Here is an 18,149-nt window from a genome sequence, read left to right as displayed (position 1 = left end):
TGGAGTTGAACCAAACCCATGGTCTATAATTTTTAGACCCAGAACAGATAATTGGGTCTGACCCGATGGATCCGATTATAATAAATAAATATATACATTTAATATATATTAAATATTAAATATTATACATTATATATTATATGTATATTATACATATAACTTATTTAATATATTATATATATTATGCGTATATAACTCGGGTTGGGTCTGAATTGATTTGGGATTGGATGAAATTGGTTCTAAACCGATAATAATCAGGACACTATATCATAATCCGGTTTGGTTCTGATTCCTGGAATTATAACCAACCTAATCTTTTTGGGTCCATAGGTCCTTTGAGTCGGACTCAACCCACTGATAGCCCTACTTCAAATAAAAAAAAAAAAGAAACGTATATAGCTTTGGTGCCAAGGTTTTAAAAATCGATCTGAAATTGAAACCATTATGGCACTTGTTTTTGATTGACGATTTCAAATGAACAGCTTGTTCCAACTTAAAAATAAAAAAAAATATAATTAAAATAAAAACCAACTATAAACTGTTAAATAGGTCAAACGGGTTAAAAATTTAACCACTCAAATTGGATTACTGATCAATATAATAATTTTTGTCAAATTTTAGGTTTAAGTAAAACAGAATCAATTGCTTGAATGATTCCCAGGCCGAACAGTCCGATCGTTCGAATCAACGGCAGTTCAAAAACTGTTTAGAGCTATTACGTAGATGTGGCGGGGAGGTGGAGTAAGAATTAACAAAGATAGCAGGACATGCACTCCACTTGCACCAATTGCCTAAGGACTAAAAGAAGATTGAAATTTTTTTTTTTAGTCCTTAGGCAATCTCAGTTATATCTTTGGTCAATACACGAGAAATAAACTCAGAAGCAAAGGACCAGGTTTGAGAAAAGAGACAGGTAAGAGCAAATTTGGCTATATGGTGAGCTACCTGATTACTAGATCTCGGATTAAAAGTAACTGAGGAACCATCAAGGTGATTAAGGAGATTCCTGTAACTTGATAAGAGAGTAAGGATACTCCAAGGAGGATTAGGGTTTTTCTCCAACAAGAGCTTGATAATTGATTCATTATCACCTTCAAAGATGGTAAGAGAAACCCATGGAAATGGCGAACTTGATACTTTCCAAAAGAGCAGTGGCTTCAGACACAACTAGAGGAGATAGATTGATCGGAATGGCTCGTGCAAAAATGAAGGAACCCGTGTGGTCTCTCACAACAAAACCCACACCTAACTTTTGAGTGGAGTTAGCACCATCAAAGTTGATTTTTTAAAAGCTGTTGGGGGGCTTTGTCCAAAGCACTGGCTGCACCAATCTGTTGCTTGCATGATCCATCAAGTTATCATGATAATTAGAGAAGATCAAAAAGTTGTGAAGAGCTAAGCTGGTGGCACGATGAGCAATAAACTGAGGAGCCTCGGGCCTGTTCTTAAAGATGAGTGCATTCCTTGCAAGCCAAATGTGCCAAAGAAGAGAAATTATTTTTAGTAAGTGAACATCAGTGACGCACCTTGATTTAAAGAGCTTAATCCAGGATGTGATTCAATCCACCAAACTCCTTTTTGAATTTAGATCAGAATGGATAGAAATATCTGCACCAAACCAAACTTGCTTAGCAAAAGGGCAATTGAGAAATAAGTGTTCAAGTGATTCTTCTTCATTGTCACAAAAAGAGCAAGAAATGGGTATACGTTTCAACGCCACTTTCAATCTTCTTTTAATAGGGAGAGCATCATGCATAATCCTCCAAATAAAAATCTGTAGTTTAGGAGGAATGAATTTCAGACTCCAGAAATAGTGCCACGAGATCCCGTTACCTAAGAGATGAGCAGAGGATTGTAACAATTTTTCAGATAATAAGAGTTTATACCCCGAGGTTGTTGTATAATTCCCATGTGAAGTAAGGGTCCAAATCAAAGTGTCTTGCATCTCTGCATTTGGGACTGAGAGAGCAATATTGAAAATTTGATTGGATATTGTAGAGTCAAAGAGAAGATTCACCAGATCTCGTCGCCAAGTCATTGTTGAATGGTCAACTAAGCTTGCCACCTTCAAAGGCATGTGTTGGATCCGAGAAGACTTTAGATAGACACCAATTAGTAACCATGGATCATCAGTGATGTTAATGTTCCAACCGTTAGCCACTAGCCAACGACAACCCTTGAGAAGGTATTGACGGCATTTCAGAATTCCCTTCCAGATATAAGAACCACTATTAATTTTGAGTCTCCAAAAGTTTGAGTTCTTGACATATTTAGCATGGAGGATTTTTTCCCACAGAGCATTGGGGTTTTTCAATAAACGCCAACCTAACTTAATAATGAGTGCCACATTCTTCAAATTCGCATCACGGAAGCCAAGGCCGCCAAAATCCTTAGGAAACATAAATGAAGACCAGTTTTGAAGATGTAAGGAATTGGAGCTCGAGTCCGACCACCAAAAGTTATGGCAAACACTGTTCAGCTCATTACAAATTGATGTCGGCAATATATACGTTTGCATTACATATTGGGGTAATGCCTGAAGAGTAGATTTTATGAGAACACTTCTTCCGGCATGAGAGAGGGTATTCCTTTTCCAAGTCAATAACTTTAATTTCAGCCGATCTACTAAATAATTCTATTCAACAGTCTTAGCTCTTCCTAAGAAGAGAGGCCCACCCAAATATTTTTCTCCTCATTTCATGAAGGACACACCAAAGATGCTAGCTATGCAGATTCATATTCTTCTATGAGTGTTGGTACTGAAGTAAATGGATGATTTGTCAAAATTAATCTCTTGACCAGACCAGTTATAGAACGTTTGCAACACACCCAAAAAGCGATTTGCCTTAGTATAGCTGCATTTTCCGAAGAGAATAAGATCGTCTGCAAACATCAAGTGAGAGATATAGATGCCAGTTCTAGTGAAGTTGAATCCATGAATTTCCCTTTCCTGAAGCTTAGATTCGAAAAGCCTGGACAACACTTCCATACACAAAATAAAGAGGTAGGGCGATAGTGGGCACCCTTGTCGCAATCCTCTACTTGGACAGAAAGGAGTACTCAGTTTGCCATTTACAAGTATCGCAAATTGGGTTGTAGAGACACATTGATAAATTATGTTACTAATTTCAGCTGAAAAACCAAAGTGATGAAGAACAAATCACAAAAATGACCATTCCATTTTGTCATAAGCTTTAGCCAAATCAAATTTAAGAAGAAAGTTTCCAACTCTACATTTTTGCTTCTTGATGCTGTGAAGGACCTCCTGAGTGATTATTGTGTTGTCAATTATATTTCGCTCAGGTGTGAAGGCAGTTAGGAATGGGGAGATCAGTTTGGGGAGAATCAGTTTTAGACGATTACAAATGACCTTAGCAACAATCTTCTAAAGAACATTGCTCAAGCCAATGGGTCTAAAGTCTTTTGCACTTTCAACTGTCTCCGTCTTTGGGATCAAGCAAATATAAGTGGAGTTCACATGTTTAATGTCTTCTGGAACTCTGAAAATATGTTGAATCCAATCTGTGATGTCATTGCCCACAACTGACCATTGCTGCTGTAAGATGCCTGCATGCTTTCCATCTGGCCCCGGCGATTTCCAGGGACCGAACCCAAATAATGCAATCTTTACCTCTCAGTAGAGGGAATGCGAGAAAGCCAATCATTCTCTTCAGGAGAGAGAATAATGCCTAAATTTGGAACTTGGGCATTTGATAGATCTAGAATAGAAGAAGTAAAGAGATCATTAAAGTATGAAACCAAAGTTTGTGAGATTTCAACATCATTGGTGGTCCAATTTCCAACAGAATTTTTAAGAAGTAAATTCCATTATTTCTTATTGGTAGATGAGAAATAAAATAATTTAATATATCTATCATCGTGCAAAGTCCAATCAGCCTTGGCGTGTTGCTTTCAGCACTGTTATTCTCGCTTCAGCCAACATTCAAGGTCATTTTGAATTCTGAAAATGTCCCGAAATGTTTTGAAATTAGTTAGCTAGGAATCCTCCTAACTGCATATGTTAACCGAAACTAGGAAATAGTGTTTGATCATTAACCATTTAACCTTAGCCGACGTGGTTTAATGTATACAATCTTCCAATAACCAATATTTGACAATTCAGTCTTGTATCACCTCCAATACCAACACAGATCACGCTTTTAACATTTACATACAATTTTTAATTGCTTCATATATATTTAAAACTTTGAAAATATTTAATTAGAAAACACAACGTGACCACAAAACAGAATTTATGTAACCGATCGACACCGAATAGTTAGGATAAGACTTAGAAAATATATATAGATTATAATGACAAACATAAGAATTTAATTAAATATATTAGTGATGGAGGGAGTCAACCCCTTTTACTAGGGTAAAAGAAAAAGTGTATCATGGTCATGCACGCATGATGCATTTATAGGTAATTATATGCAATGTACATGTGTGTTGGGAAATGTGGGGGCACCTATAAGTAAATGTCGCATTCTCATCCACATGAACCATGGATGCGTAGGAGCAAGCACAAATACCAGTAATTATTAATCATCATCGCCACTCGACACCAACCCCATAAACCCATTCATCCAAAGTCCAATTCCAAACCATTAGGGCCATGTTTGGTGTTGTGTGTTTATTGTATTTATGTATTGAATATCAGGAAAAAATGATTTAGGTATCAAATACAATATAATCATTGTTTATTGTGTTTATTGCACATAATTGTCATTAAATTAGTCATTAGGCTTATAACAATAAAAAAAATGTCACTAAACACCATATAAACCAAATAGAAATGTAACATTTGAAATGTTCATCTAATCCAAGATATATATAATTGATCAGTCAGCCAAACAAGATTCAAGCATATTCACCTATGTAGTTGATGAGGGCAGATTTGACCCTCTAGTCACACTGTGACACATGGCAGCTTGGAATAGTTGGATGACATATAGACACCACCTAAGCAATGATTTAGACTTCCAGATCGTGGTTTGTCTTCACTTCGACCACAACTTAAGCCGACTAGAAGCACCTCATCTAGGGTTGACCTTTAGCACCTCATCACTGGCCGATGTGACCTCGATGCGAGGAGCAACCTCCCTCGAGGGCTTGCCGACTTGACTGAGGTCTAGGAGGCGATTTGCGAGTTGTGCTCGTTGACAAATTCGCTATGCATATCTCGACACTCCCAAGTTTCTTGAAAGTTGGCCCACGTACCGAGTGTTTTGGAGGATGGTCAACGTGCATGGCAGTTACCTCTGGGGATTTCAGACCGGTTACGCAACCTCCCAGAAATCTTGGATGTGGTGCGTGAAGCCCACACCAAACAAAGCCTATATAAAGGCACCAACCCCAATGACACGGGGGGGGGGGGGGGGGGGGGGGGGGGAGGGGAAGGTACACGCAATTAAGTACATTCTAGCTCTCATACTTTATGATTTTTAGCTCGCAATCTACTACAAGAGTACTAACTTAAGCATCGGAGCGACCTTGCCAGGTTAGCCACCTCGGGTCCTCTAGCATTGTTTCCTTGCAGGTCTCTTCAAAGAGCTACCCATCTTGGCACCCGAGCAGCCTCCTAATTCAATCTAGTCAATTCGGCATCCAAGCCTTTATTCAGCAGAAATACTCCAGCTTGACCTCTGAGTCATTAGACACCGGGAAGTAGTCAGAACAACAAGGTGCGGCCAAAAAATCCTTCATCAATTGGCGCCGTCTGTGGGAAACACTACAAGAAGCTAAGTTCTCACCTTCTAAAAGGCTAAGTCCTCTTCTTCCAGAAAGCTAAGATCTCACATTTTACAAATTTAAGTTCTCACTCTCTAATTTCCATTTTTTACTAACTCAAAGGCATTTTTAAGTAATACCAACATCGAGAACAAAGAATCAATTACTAGGGGGCAAGAACATGAGAACCCTCCTCCATGACAATCAAGAAGCTTGGTGCATTCGAGCAATTAGTAGCAAAATGACCTCAATAACCAGTAGTCTGGCGACATGCACCTCGGAGTAAGGCCGCCCCTGCAGGTCGAGCCACTCATGGTTCCGGTAGGAGTTGATGGCCAACTGATTAAGTAGCTTTGCCAACCTCATTTTAGCTTGGACGAGCCTTGTTAGCCTTCTTCGCGAGGTCTCCCCTACAGGTTGAACCCTTTGTGGCTCCCACGGGAGTTAGCGGCCTATGGACTGTGTGGACGCCCTTGCTAGTCGAGCCTTTCAAGGCTCCCACGCGAGTTGGCAACCTACAGCTAGTCGAGCTGCTTCCGCAGGTTGAACTCCCTGTGGCTTCTCGTAGGAGTTGACGACCAACGTCTCCAAGGGCTAATGCAATGCAACCGCGGCATCAACTTGTCATCTGACGTCGAAAGTAATGACAAAACCTACAAACAGAATAGAAACGAATAACCAGCCCGAGCAAGCCTCAACGATCTGACCTGGATTACCTCTAGCCCGAACTGCGAAGCCTCACTACAAATCGAGCTTTTATGGCCCCTTTGAGAGTTGGAAGCGAGTTGAAAGTGGAACCGCCCTCATAGGTCGAGCCCCTTATGGTTCCCGTGAGAGTAGGCGACCCATAGACAGCAGAGCCCACCCCCTCAGGGTGAGCCTCCCATGACTCCAATAGAAGCAGACAATTAGCGGTTCCAAGAGCAATATGCCATGATCTTGCAAGTACCTTCCTGAGGAAGCCAATCTCAAGTGATGATGTAGAAGTAGCCACATCTAAGGGTACAACAGAATGACCACCCACTTGAGCGAACTGGTTAGGCCACACGTTGGCTAAATAATATTATGAAGAGTGGACTATGAGTCGCTCTCAGAGCCTAAGGGCTATGGTGTCGAGCTGACAAAAGACCTCGGCACAATATGAGTCCTAGTTGCTTCTTCGGCATAGGTAGATAAGTCCTAGTCGCCTCTTCGGCATGGGTAGAATCAAGAATAAGGAGAGTGGACCGCGAGTCGCTCCCAAAGCCTAAGGGCTAAGGTGCCGAGCTGATAAAAGACCTCGGCACCACATGAAACCTAGTCGCCTCTTCGGCATGAGCAAAATGAAGGATAAGGAGAGTGGACCGTGGGTCGCTCCCAGAGCCTAAGGGCTAGGGTGCCAAGTTGATAAAAGACCTCGACACCACATAAAACCCAATTGCCTCTTTTGCATGGGCGAAATAAAAAGTAGTTCGCATTCAGCACGAGGAAGAGAACAAAGGAAAAACTAGTTCGCTCTCAGCACCATGACGGATGCAAGCTTGGCCGATCTCTTCACTTCGGTTTTAGGCTCTACGTCGAACTCACTGGCTACTCTTTTGAGAACCAGTTCGAGTGACACTGCGTCGAAGCCTGCCTAGGTGGAGCAACCTAATAAAACAATCACACAGTTAGAATCCCTTTTTGGGGATGGCATGATGAGCTTCGCTCTTGAAGTACTTAGCTAGATTGCAAAACCCCTTGATGGTCACATCCCTAATAAGGTAAATGTCCTTGGGGTACCTGCTCCACCTCTCCTCGAGTAGATGAATTCGCTCTCCCCGAAAATCAATATGGCGAGGTCTTGCATAAGGCAGCAAACACTTGAACTCTTCCAACCTGAGAAGCAAATTGGACTGACGCATATGACTACGAGCTTATCAAATAGTCATTCTGAGCCAAAAGGAACGATATACTCCCTTCGTCGAGCTGCCCTCAGCTCGGGAGTGGGGGGCAATTGATGAGGGCAGATTTGACCCTCCAGTCACATCATGACACATGGCAGCTTGGAACAGCTAGATGACACATAGACACCACCTAAGCAATGATTTGGAGTCCTAGGTTGTAGTTCGTCTTCACTCCAACCTAGCAAATTCGACCACAACTTAGGCTGGCTAGGAGCACCTCGTCTAGGGCTGATCTTTAGCAGCTCGTCATTGGCGGATGTGACCTCGATGCGAGGAGTGACCTCCCTTGAGGGCTTGCCAACTTGACTGAGGTCCAGGAAGCGATCTGCGAGTTGTGCTGCCGACAAATTCGGTATGCATTTCTTGACACTCCCAAGTTTTTCGGAAGTTGGCCCACGTACCGAGTGTTCCGGAGAATGGTCAATGTGCGTGGCGGTTACCTTTGGGGATTTCAGACCGGTTAGGCAACCTCCCAGAAATCTCGGATACGGTGCGGGAAGCCCACGCCAAACAAAGCCTATATAAAGGCACCTCCCGGAAATCCCAAAAATCTCGTAGGTTGCCTCCTGGACCTTAGTCAAGTCGGCAAGCCCTTGAGGGAGGTCGCTCCTAGCGTCGAGGTCACATCAGCCAGTGACGAGATGCTAAAGGTCGCCCTAGATGAGGTGCTCCTAGCCAGCCTAAGTTGTGGTCGAAGTCGCTAGGTCGGAGTGAAGATGAACCACGATTTTGGGACTCCAAATCATTGCTTAGTTGGTGTTTATGTGTCATCTAGCTGTTATAAGTTGTAATGTGTCACGATGTGACTGGAGGGCCAAATCCGCCCTCATCAATAGTGGTGATGTATATACACAATGCCACAATTCCTTACGCCTAATTGAATTACCAATAAGCCCATTTTTCATTGGGATTCGCTGGAAGGGCAACTTTTTATCCCTAATATAAATAAAAATAGTTATTTTAATACAAGGAAAAATCTATGATGTGAGAAAGACATGGTATGGAAAGAGTTTTGATCAATCAAAATCTACTCATGAATTTTGATAAATAACCCTTGATTGCCTACCATGTTTATAATACGAATTAATTAGTAAAAAAAAATAGATATTATATTTTTCTGATATCATAATTGAATCCTTAGTATAATTTTCAAAATAGAATAACTTTTCAAAAAATATTAAATAAGGGCACAAGATACTCTTCACCCCTTTCCTCCTCTCGAAGCAGCGAACAACAACACAAACCTTGCCCACTTCTCTCTCTCTCCCTCCCTCCCTCCCTCCCTCTTTCTTCTTGTTCTTCTTCTTACAAACAATAACAAACCTGTGGTTTAAGAAGAATTGAGATCTGCTCCTCGTAGAGTGTTGGAAACATTTTCCATAAATAATAACATACAAATATGTACGGTTGAAACATACCGTGATATCGGTGTGAGGAACATATCCGATCACATTGGCGCCTCACATGCACATTCTCAACCGTCATCCAGGTCCAGATAAACGCTCGAGAATATGCCACATGGCTCTCGATTTCCAGTGTGGTCCTACCACTTCAACGAACGAGGAAAACGGAAACCTCGTGAAAGGAGCGGATCCTTCGGGAACGATCGCCGACAATCGTCGGTGCGGTGTGGTTTTGGTTTCTGACGCACGTGGCAGTTGATTGTTTTGGTCATGAGTACAGTAGTAATCTTCCCAATACCCAATCCCAGAGTAGGACTGTAGGAGGAGGATAGGAGAAAGGGTAAGCTGCGGTGTACCCCTAGTCCATGTCCATCTACGCCACGCATAATTCCACGGGTATCTATCTAGTTAATTAATTATCTATCGTCTTCGTTTCTTGAATCTTGAGTGGACGACTTAAGCAAAGATAAAACGCGTTTTTTTCTTGTTTTGACTGTAACAGAACCTACTACCTAGCAAAGTAGCAATAGCATTTTGCTTTTTACTTTTTCCGTTAATCTCCCAGTTCGATCTGAGAGTCCAGGGTGGCAGAGTTCCAGTCACTAACTTACTCCTACTACTCCCCTACACGTCCTACTCTTTTTATTATTATTATCCATCAATTACTTTGGATTTTATTAATTAAAAATAAATTATTTCTAAAAATTTCCTTTTATGAGTTTATCCTTCTTCTCAAAGGAGAGAATGGTTTTTGAGTTCGAACAGAACTGGTACACACAGAGAAAGTAAGTTTTCTCTCGCCAGCTGTTATATACGTATCGGTCCTTTCTCCTTCCAAAACCCTAATTTACTTCTCGATTTATGTAAGATCTTCTCTGAAATCGATTTTTAGGCAGAATGGCTCTGATTTGCTGATTCCGGTCTCGATCTAGACTTCGGAGGTGCAGTTTCAGGGCTTCGATCTGAAAATTCGATTCTTCAGAGAGTTCCGGAAGTTCTGTTTCTGCATCTCTACCGATCGATGGCATCCAAACTTGTAAGTCTCTCCGATCTCAAAATATCCGGCTTATCTATTTCTGTTTTCAATTGATTTCCACCGGTTTGATACTGTGATCGTGGGGGACAAGGAAAGTACAACAAACTTATTCGATTTTAGGTTCCTTTACTCCCTCGTTTGCTTCATTCCACTCCTTTTTGTCCAATGACGGCGGAGATGAATGGAACTTTTGAGGTTGAATTTGAACGGAAGAGCTCTTCGAATTTGAGTTCCTGTGAAGACCGTGGGAAGATCGGTGCTGAATACAACTGCATTGTGCATGACGGTGCAGAAGAGATTGATCCCGATGCCAAGGAGGACGGAGATGCTTCTTATGTTTTTGTCAATGGAGCAGATTCTGCTTCTGATGATCTCGTAGAAAAGGATCTCGATTCAGAGTGTGTCGTGGATCCAGCTGAAGCAATGGAAACGGAGCCTGCAGTCGAGGAAAAACCAGTTCCGGAATACAATGGTGGTTCTTCAAGCGGTGTGAAACTGGTCGAATTTGAAGAATTGAGTGTTCAAAAGGGAGATAAATCTTGTGTAGAGAGGACTTGCAATGTCGAGGAAAATATGGTTCTGCCTTCCAACCATGGTGATACCATGGAAGGCTTGCAAGTCTCACAGAAAGGCGATGAAATTGAGAGGAGTAATACAATTGAGGAGAAACATGAAATACAATTGGAACTGGAACAGCTAGACAGCGAGGAGAAGGTGGAGATGCAGAGTGAATTAGCATCCTCTGCGGAAGTAGAAGAAAGTCTGAAATCTCAAATTACGGTTGGGGAAACTGTTGAACATGAAATACAATGGCCTGGTAATGAGGGAATGGAAGAATTAACTACAGAGGTGGAAGCCAATCAGGAAATTCCAATCTTTATTACAGAGACTGTTGCGTTGGAATTGCAACAGCTTGACAATGAGAAGGTGGAGAAGCAAAATGAATTAGTATCTTCTGAAGAAGTAGAAGAAAGTTCGAAATCTCAAATTATGGTTAGGGAAGCTGTTGAATATGAATTACAACAAAGCAGTAATGAAGGGGTGAAAGAATTAACTATGGAAGTAGAAGCCAATCAGGAAGCTCTGATCTCTATTACAGAGACTGTTGAGTTGAAATTGCAACAGCTTGACAGTGAGGAGAAGGTGGAGAAGCAAAATGAATTAGTATCTTCTGTGGAAGTAGAAGAAAGTCCAAAATCTCAAATTATGGTTAGGGAGGCTGCTGAACATGAATTACAACAGTCCAGTAACATGATAGAATTAACTACAGAAGTAGCAGTCAATCAGGAAACTGTGACCTCTATTACAGAAACTGTTGAGTTGGAATTGCAGCAACTTAATAGTGGCAAGGAGGCTGCAGCACAAAATAAGTTTGAGGAGGATATGGAGCAGAGTAAGTTATTAGAGTTTTCTGCGGAGATAAAAGAAAATCGGGAACCTCAGCGAACCTTATCTTTCAAACAGCTCGAGGAGGAGAAGCTTGAGATGCACCATCATGGGGAAGAGGTTGAAGAACATATTAAATTCGAGTCAGCTAAAGAGGAAGAAGAAAATTTGGAGACTCAAACAAAAGTTACAGAAGCAGTTGAACCCAATGAGTTTGATCAGCAACAAAATTCTGAGGGGAAAGCCAAGCAAAGTCAATTAGATTTCGCCACAGAAGTTGAAGATAGCGCGGAGATTCCTTTGGAGCACTCCTCAGAAGGCCCCAGGACTGAGCTTGAGCCAAGGCCGGAAGCAGTTATTGTAGATACAAGTATACAAATAAAGGCTGTAAATGATTCTGATGAAAGGCAAGAAAAGTCTCAGTGTCCTATTGGTGAGATGGAGACTGAACTGGAAAGTGCAAATAGATCTGCTAGAAATATCCAAAGCTTCTACTGTCCAACAGGTGACTTGAAATTGGAAACTGAAGTTGAAAGTACAATCATTGAACATGATGAATGGGTGCCTGCTGATCCTGTTGATGATCCGGGACTACAATCAGAAGTTGTAAATTATTCCCAAAAGAAAATAGAAGCTTCTCCCACTTGCCCCGTTGATAAAACAGAGTCAGAAACTGAAGTTAGAAATCCTTCTGAAGTCAATGAGAGTTTGGTTGCTGATGCTGATGATAGAAAATCAGAAAATGTTGTTCATAATGGATCTGTTGATGATGTAGAAAGTATAACTACTTGCCCTGCTAATAGTGGGGAATCGAGAACTGTGGTTGGAAATGGTTCTATTGAAGTAGAGATGGAAGTGGAGGATACGAACACTTATGTTGTAAATGCCAGTACTTTGTCCTTGCCTACCTATAATGTTGCTGATGTGGGATCAGAATCTGAAGTTGGAAACATCTATCGTGTGAATGAAGGGGAAATCCCTACTGCAGATGTTTCAAAGTTGGAAGTTCCAGTTCAATTTGGCTCATTTGGAATTAATGGAAGTGTTCCTAACTGTTCCAATAATGTTATAGATATTGAAAATGGAGGTCACTCAACTACTGGAGAAAGTGATGGAAAGAAAATTTGCCAAGAATCTGAGGACATTGAAGTGTTTCACAGGGATGAGAGCCCAAGGTCTTCTTCCCATGAGGGTTCTACTGCTGATGCTTCAGATGAACAGAAGGTAGAAGCAGAGGTGGGCAAAAGGCCTTTCCATTTTTTGATTAAGGTTCCAAGACATGTCGATGATAAAATTAAGGAGCAGATTAGACTTGCTCAGCTACAAGTTGATGAGAAGACTAAAAATCGGGATGCTATAAGAGCAGCAATTCAAGTAAAAAGGGTAATTGATACTTATAGAATTTGCGGTTTTTCTTTTGAATTTTGAGTATATTAGTTAAGTTTGTTGTTATTTAATTAATGCTTCTATGAACAGGCTAGTTGCAGCGAGTATCGTGATAAATTTGAAGGTGCTAAATCAGAGGAGAGAGCTGCACGTGATGCACTGAATGCTAAAAGGCAGGAAATTGATTCTCTTCAATCTGCAATTTCTATTGATGATATTGATGATAGGGTAAGTAAGAAATGTCTCAAATTTGTCACCCTGTTGCTACACCATTGTTAGGCAATTGACCACATCAACAACCTTGCATGTGATATTAATAATTTCAGCAGTACTATTTACTTGTGTGCATTCATTAATTTAGGCACTCACTTAGATGTATGCATAGATGCAGCTAAAATATTTTGTTAAAATTTGCATTAGATCAGTTATCTCTTATGCCCCCAGGATGTTCTATCACCTAGGCTTTCCTTGTCAAATTGACAGAACTATTCTAGAATTTACATTTTTTTTTCTGATTCGTTTTTTTTAAACTTTCCATGACACACTTGACTCTGTCCCAGATACATAAAATGGAACATATGATAGAACATGAAACAATGCCTTTGAAAGAAGAAAAACAGCTGATACGTGAAATCAAGCAATTGAAACAACTCCGTGAACAGCATTCTTCTAACATGGGTAGACAGGATGAACTTCAGCAGGCAGTAGACCGGAGGGACAATATTGAAGTGCGATTTAAGGTATTATTACTTGATTCCTATCTCCATTTTGGCCTTATGGTCTTGTTTTTTAGTCACTTATCTGGTTTTTCCATGTTCATAGCTCTTAAAGCAGGAAATCGATTCGTTAAGAAGAAATGTTTTGCAAACTGAAGGGATCACTAAAGCTGTTAGGAAAATATACTTTGAGGAAAATGAAAGGCTAAGGGATTTACAAGCTCAGTTTAAAGCTGCAGATGATCTTCGTCAAGAAGCATATACTTGTTTACAGAATCTGAAGAAAGAATTCTATGATAAGGTACATTCTGTTGTGTTTGTTTGTCTAGATATTTTATTCGGTGAGTTACAGTAAGGGGTACAATATATTCAGAATTTCTTTTGGAATAGTACTATGTTTATTTTGAAGAGTACGCTTTTTCTCCAAATGATATGTTGGGAATGGAGTTCGACTATGATATTGGAAAGACATGATGCTAGAAATACTTACAGCCAATCAACTGGTATCATAAAAGAGGTGGCCAATAAATTGGTTTTCATCAAAATTCTCAGGGTTATTTTGATTGGTCAAAGCTCTTCTGGTACCATGTCTTTCCAGTATCGTAGATTTTCCCGCTGGAAATGTTTTATTTGATCCTTTTCAAAGATTTCCATGAAAAGGTGAAAACATTATGGCTGAAATCCAAATGGTTAACAAAAGATATGGAAGTAAAGGTTCAATGGGTTAAGCGGTCTGCTAACTCTATGTCAGATTGTTTATCCAAGCAAGGGGTGGAGAGGGAGAGTTTGTTCTGGGCACTGTTGTAATATTTGCAGGTTGTAGGGGAGAGACAAGTCTGTTTGTCTCTCACTTTCTGTGTACATATTGTACCTCATGTACCTACTTTTAAATTCTTAATATAAATCTTGTTGCTACTGATAAAAAAAAAGGTGAAAACATTAGCTAGTGGTTTATCTTTGTGCTACCAATATGGAGGCTTTACTGACATTGTCACCAAGCCTTTTGTCATGTTCAGAAAGAGATACGCCCATAAGTGATCAACATTTCTGTTGTTAGCCTGCAACCTTAAGATCTAAGAAAAATGGAGGAAATAAATAGCTTGCATCAACTCCAGATGCCCTCCAAGATGAACCTTCGTGAAATATAACATGGTTGTATATCCTATTAACCAGTTCTTCAGCTCTCTTCTGTGAGTTTTCAGACTTGATTTGAACCATTATTACTTGAGTTGTCTTTCAAACACTGAACTCAAAGAAAATGCTCATTTGTCAGCCTCTGCATAGGAAGTTTGGAATTTCTAAAGCTATGATTAGGCATATGTCATAGTTATAGTCTATTTCTGACAATGCTCTTGTAGCTAGGAGCTATAAACTGGCCTTCTACTATACAATGATAGTAGATCTCCTAAGAGTTAAATTATTTGTGAAATCCTCTGGAGAGATCATACTGGCAGTTGCTCTCTACAAAAGGACTTTCCATATTGGGCTATTAGTTGCATGTAATTTAACAGAGTTTGCTAGTGCTGAAACCCTTGGTTTGTCCATGTTGTTTTGTTCTTCCTTTCTTCCCCACATTGAAGGGAAAAGATTGATTCTTCTCCTTCTGTGGGTGGAGGGTAGGAGAGAAAGATCTTGACTCATTGACTTCTTGATGCCTGACCTGGGTTGCATGAATTTGCAGAACAAATATTTTCGGATGTACAAGGATGACTTGAAGGTAGCCAATGATTTTGCATCTTCTAGAGATAAAGAAGGTCTTCAACGCCATTGTCTAAAGCAGGTACATTTTTTGTGTATCTTTTACCTTTATTGGCAAACCACCAACTTTTGTATTATGTCATATTAACAAATGAAACATTCTGTTTAAGGTGGATACAATAATGGAACTATGGAATAAGAATGATGAATTCCGGAATGAGTATGTTAGATGCAACACATTGAGTACACTAAGAAGATTAAGGACATTGGATGGCCGATCACTTGGCCCTGATGAGGAACCACCTGTACTACACAATGCTGCAGATGAGATAGTTGATGGTGCTATTTTAGCCTCATCCAAGATAATCCTCTCAACTTCAGAACAAGAAAAGTCAGTTACACCTTCAGAAGACGAAAAAGCAGATTTTAAGTCCAGGGTAAAGGTCGAACAAAAGAACATTATAGCCAAATCTAAGGTCACCAAACCGGCAACACTAGACAACAGCTCTGTGACTGTTTCTGGTAGGGAAGTGATAAAAGAGGTAATAATAGAAGAGAACATTCAAACAAAAGAGGAAGAGGAACTGGCCAGAAAGGCAGAGGAGTTGAGAAAGGAAGAAGCTGCAGCTAGATTGAAGGAGCAGCGCCGATTGGAGGAGAAGGCCAAAGCAAAGGAGGCAGAAGAGAGGAAGAGGCGCAATGCAGAGAAGGCCCAAGCTAGGGCTGAATTGAGAGCACAGAAAGAAGCTGAGCTCAAAGAGAAGGTAACTCACCCAACTTATTAGATAAATATACTTTAGTGGCATCCTGAAGATAGTATTCCATGGGTAGTCAACTAATTATTTGGTGAGGATATGGAAATCTTAACTCACCATAGGATTTCCTTTTCATTACCTCTCTCTGTAACATTGATCAAGGGTCATATGAACTTTCTGCAGGAAAGGGAGAAAAGGGCAAGGAAGAAGGAAAGGAAGAAGGCAGCTACAGAAGAAACAACAGATGGTGTCAATGAAAGAGAGTCTTCTCCAAGCTCAGAAAACACCCCACCAGAAGCTACACCAGAACCTGAAATCAAAGAAAAGCCTCCCACAGTGGCAAAGAGGCCTCAGAGACCATCATCATTGTCAAAGCAGATTAAGACAAAGCCTCTTCCTCCACCTCTTCGCAATAGGGGTAAGAGAAGGATGCAGACATGGATGTGGGTCCTTGTAGCAGCCTTGCTTGTTCTTGCTTTGTTCTTGGTTGGAAACATTGGCTTCTCTTATAAGCTCAGTTCACTAGGCTTTGGGTTCTGAAAACATCAGCCAATATACTAGTAAAAAATATAGAGGTTTGAATAGGATATGTCAGTCATTCTTTTGTGAACCATTAAGAGGCTTTCATTTGTTCTATTTCTTTGTTATCCCTTGGTTAGTTTTATTTTGTTATTAGTATCATCGCATCAACGTCTAGTCTTTAGTATGTACGAGGAGGGCTTTTTCTTTTCATACATTCTCAGCGAGATTGGTTTTCTGTTATTTGCTATAACAAATACGATTAATTTCATATGCTGTTTTTTCGTCCAGTACTACATAATAAAAGTGATCCATTGTGTTTCTTATTTGGATTTTGTTATATATGTCTTTGCCTCACTTTTCTGGTTGAATTTGTATATCCATTGGTGAACCCTGTGTAGGCTTTTATTCTTATTAATAATAGGTAGCCATATCTTTTTTTTTTTTTTAATATAAACCGAAACTTCATATCAATAGGCCTTTCAACAGCTAAGTTCTCTTCTGTAGAGGGGCAGGGACATTGTTTCAGTAATAATAATATATCTTAAATACATGCACAACGGAAAAAGACCCTTCACTCTGAAAAATCATACAGCTTCCTAGCCACTGAGATAAAGGGTTATTATTGCACAGGTGGGACACGCATTTTGGGTCGGTTGGATAACTCGAGTGGTCAATGCTAGAGCCTAACCCTAGCCTAGTAGTGCAATCCTTGAATGGAGTCAGGTTGGATCGCTCATGCCTTGTCTTGCCGTGTTGGAGTCTCCAATTCAACCTTCTTAATCAGGACAACATAGCCCATTCCGGACGGTTACATTGCTTACAACAATTTGATAAAATTTTTCTTTTGATTAAAGTGACATTCACCTACAACACAACTGAATGCACGCACCCCTACATTTTGTCCATCCTGCTCTAATTTTATAAATGACATCATCCTCAATCTCTTGTTATAAATTATTAATCCAAGGTACCGGAAAAAGTAGCATTTAATTATCTCTTGATCTACAATTAAGTGTTTCCTGATTTGAACTTCCATTATTTTAAATTTACATATTATATGGCCTTATTTTAAAATCTCTTGTTTTGAAGGATATTTAACTTTACATTTAATTTCATCAATTAAAATAGATCACTAGGAATTTGGGTTTTTGCAAAATGATCCAAGCGCATGGATCTGGCATCTATATTTGCATATGGTAGATTGAAATTGGATTTCTTATTAGCTGACATTCGTAGTCACATTGGATAATATTCCTCAAGAATGGTAAATTGGAGTTCGACTTCTTATTATCAGTTTCGCTATGTATGTAAATGACATTAACCTCCCTTTGCATCGCGGGGAGGGAAGCAAGCAAATAGTTTAGCTAACCTTTTATAGATCTATTATAATCTCGGCTCGCTTTCAAGTTTGAATCACGCTTAAAGCTTCAGTTTTACAACAAATATCCAAATCATGCGCGCTTTGAGCTCAGCTCGAACTGTGCTCATGGCAGGAGAAAAGGCAATCAGGGCTGCCCAAAATTTCAATCCACAACATTGGTCAAGAGTTCTTCTTTAATAGGGCTCTGCCCTCTGGGGCCAGTAGTCTT

At 40.2% G+C, this 18,149-nt stretch overlaps 1 protein-coding gene across 1 annotated transcript; it reads left to right on the top strand.

The window, feature by feature from the left end:
- The first annotated feature begins 9,777 nt into the window (after positions 1-9,777).
- LOC104603839 (calponin-like domain protein) lies at positions 9,778-16,883 on the top strand. The gene is made up of 7 exons (XM_010268002.3): positions 9,778-12,866; positions 12,960-13,097; positions 13,430-13,609; positions 13,692-13,886; positions 15,267-15,365; positions 15,454-16,047; positions 16,222-16,883. The coding sequence occupies exons 1-7, from the start codon at positions 10,263-10,265 to the stop codon at positions 16,576-16,578; spliced, it is 4,167 nt and encodes a 1,388-aa protein (XP_010266304.1). The 5' UTR covers positions 9,778-10,262; the 3' UTR covers positions 16,579-16,883.
- Positions 16,884-18,149: the final 1,266 nt, after the last annotated feature.

The sequence above is a fragment of the Nelumbo nucifera genome, chromosome 5 (assembly GCF_055504915.1).
Source record: "Nelumbo nucifera cultivar China Antique chromosome 5, China Antique-T2T, whole genome shotgun sequence".
Taxonomy (NCBI): Eukaryota; Viridiplantae; Streptophyta; class Magnoliopsida; order Proteales; family Nelumbonaceae; genus Nelumbo; species Nelumbo nucifera.
The sequence above is the reverse complement of the archived record's forward strand: the minus strand, read 5'-3'. Positions and strand labels throughout refer to the sequence as shown.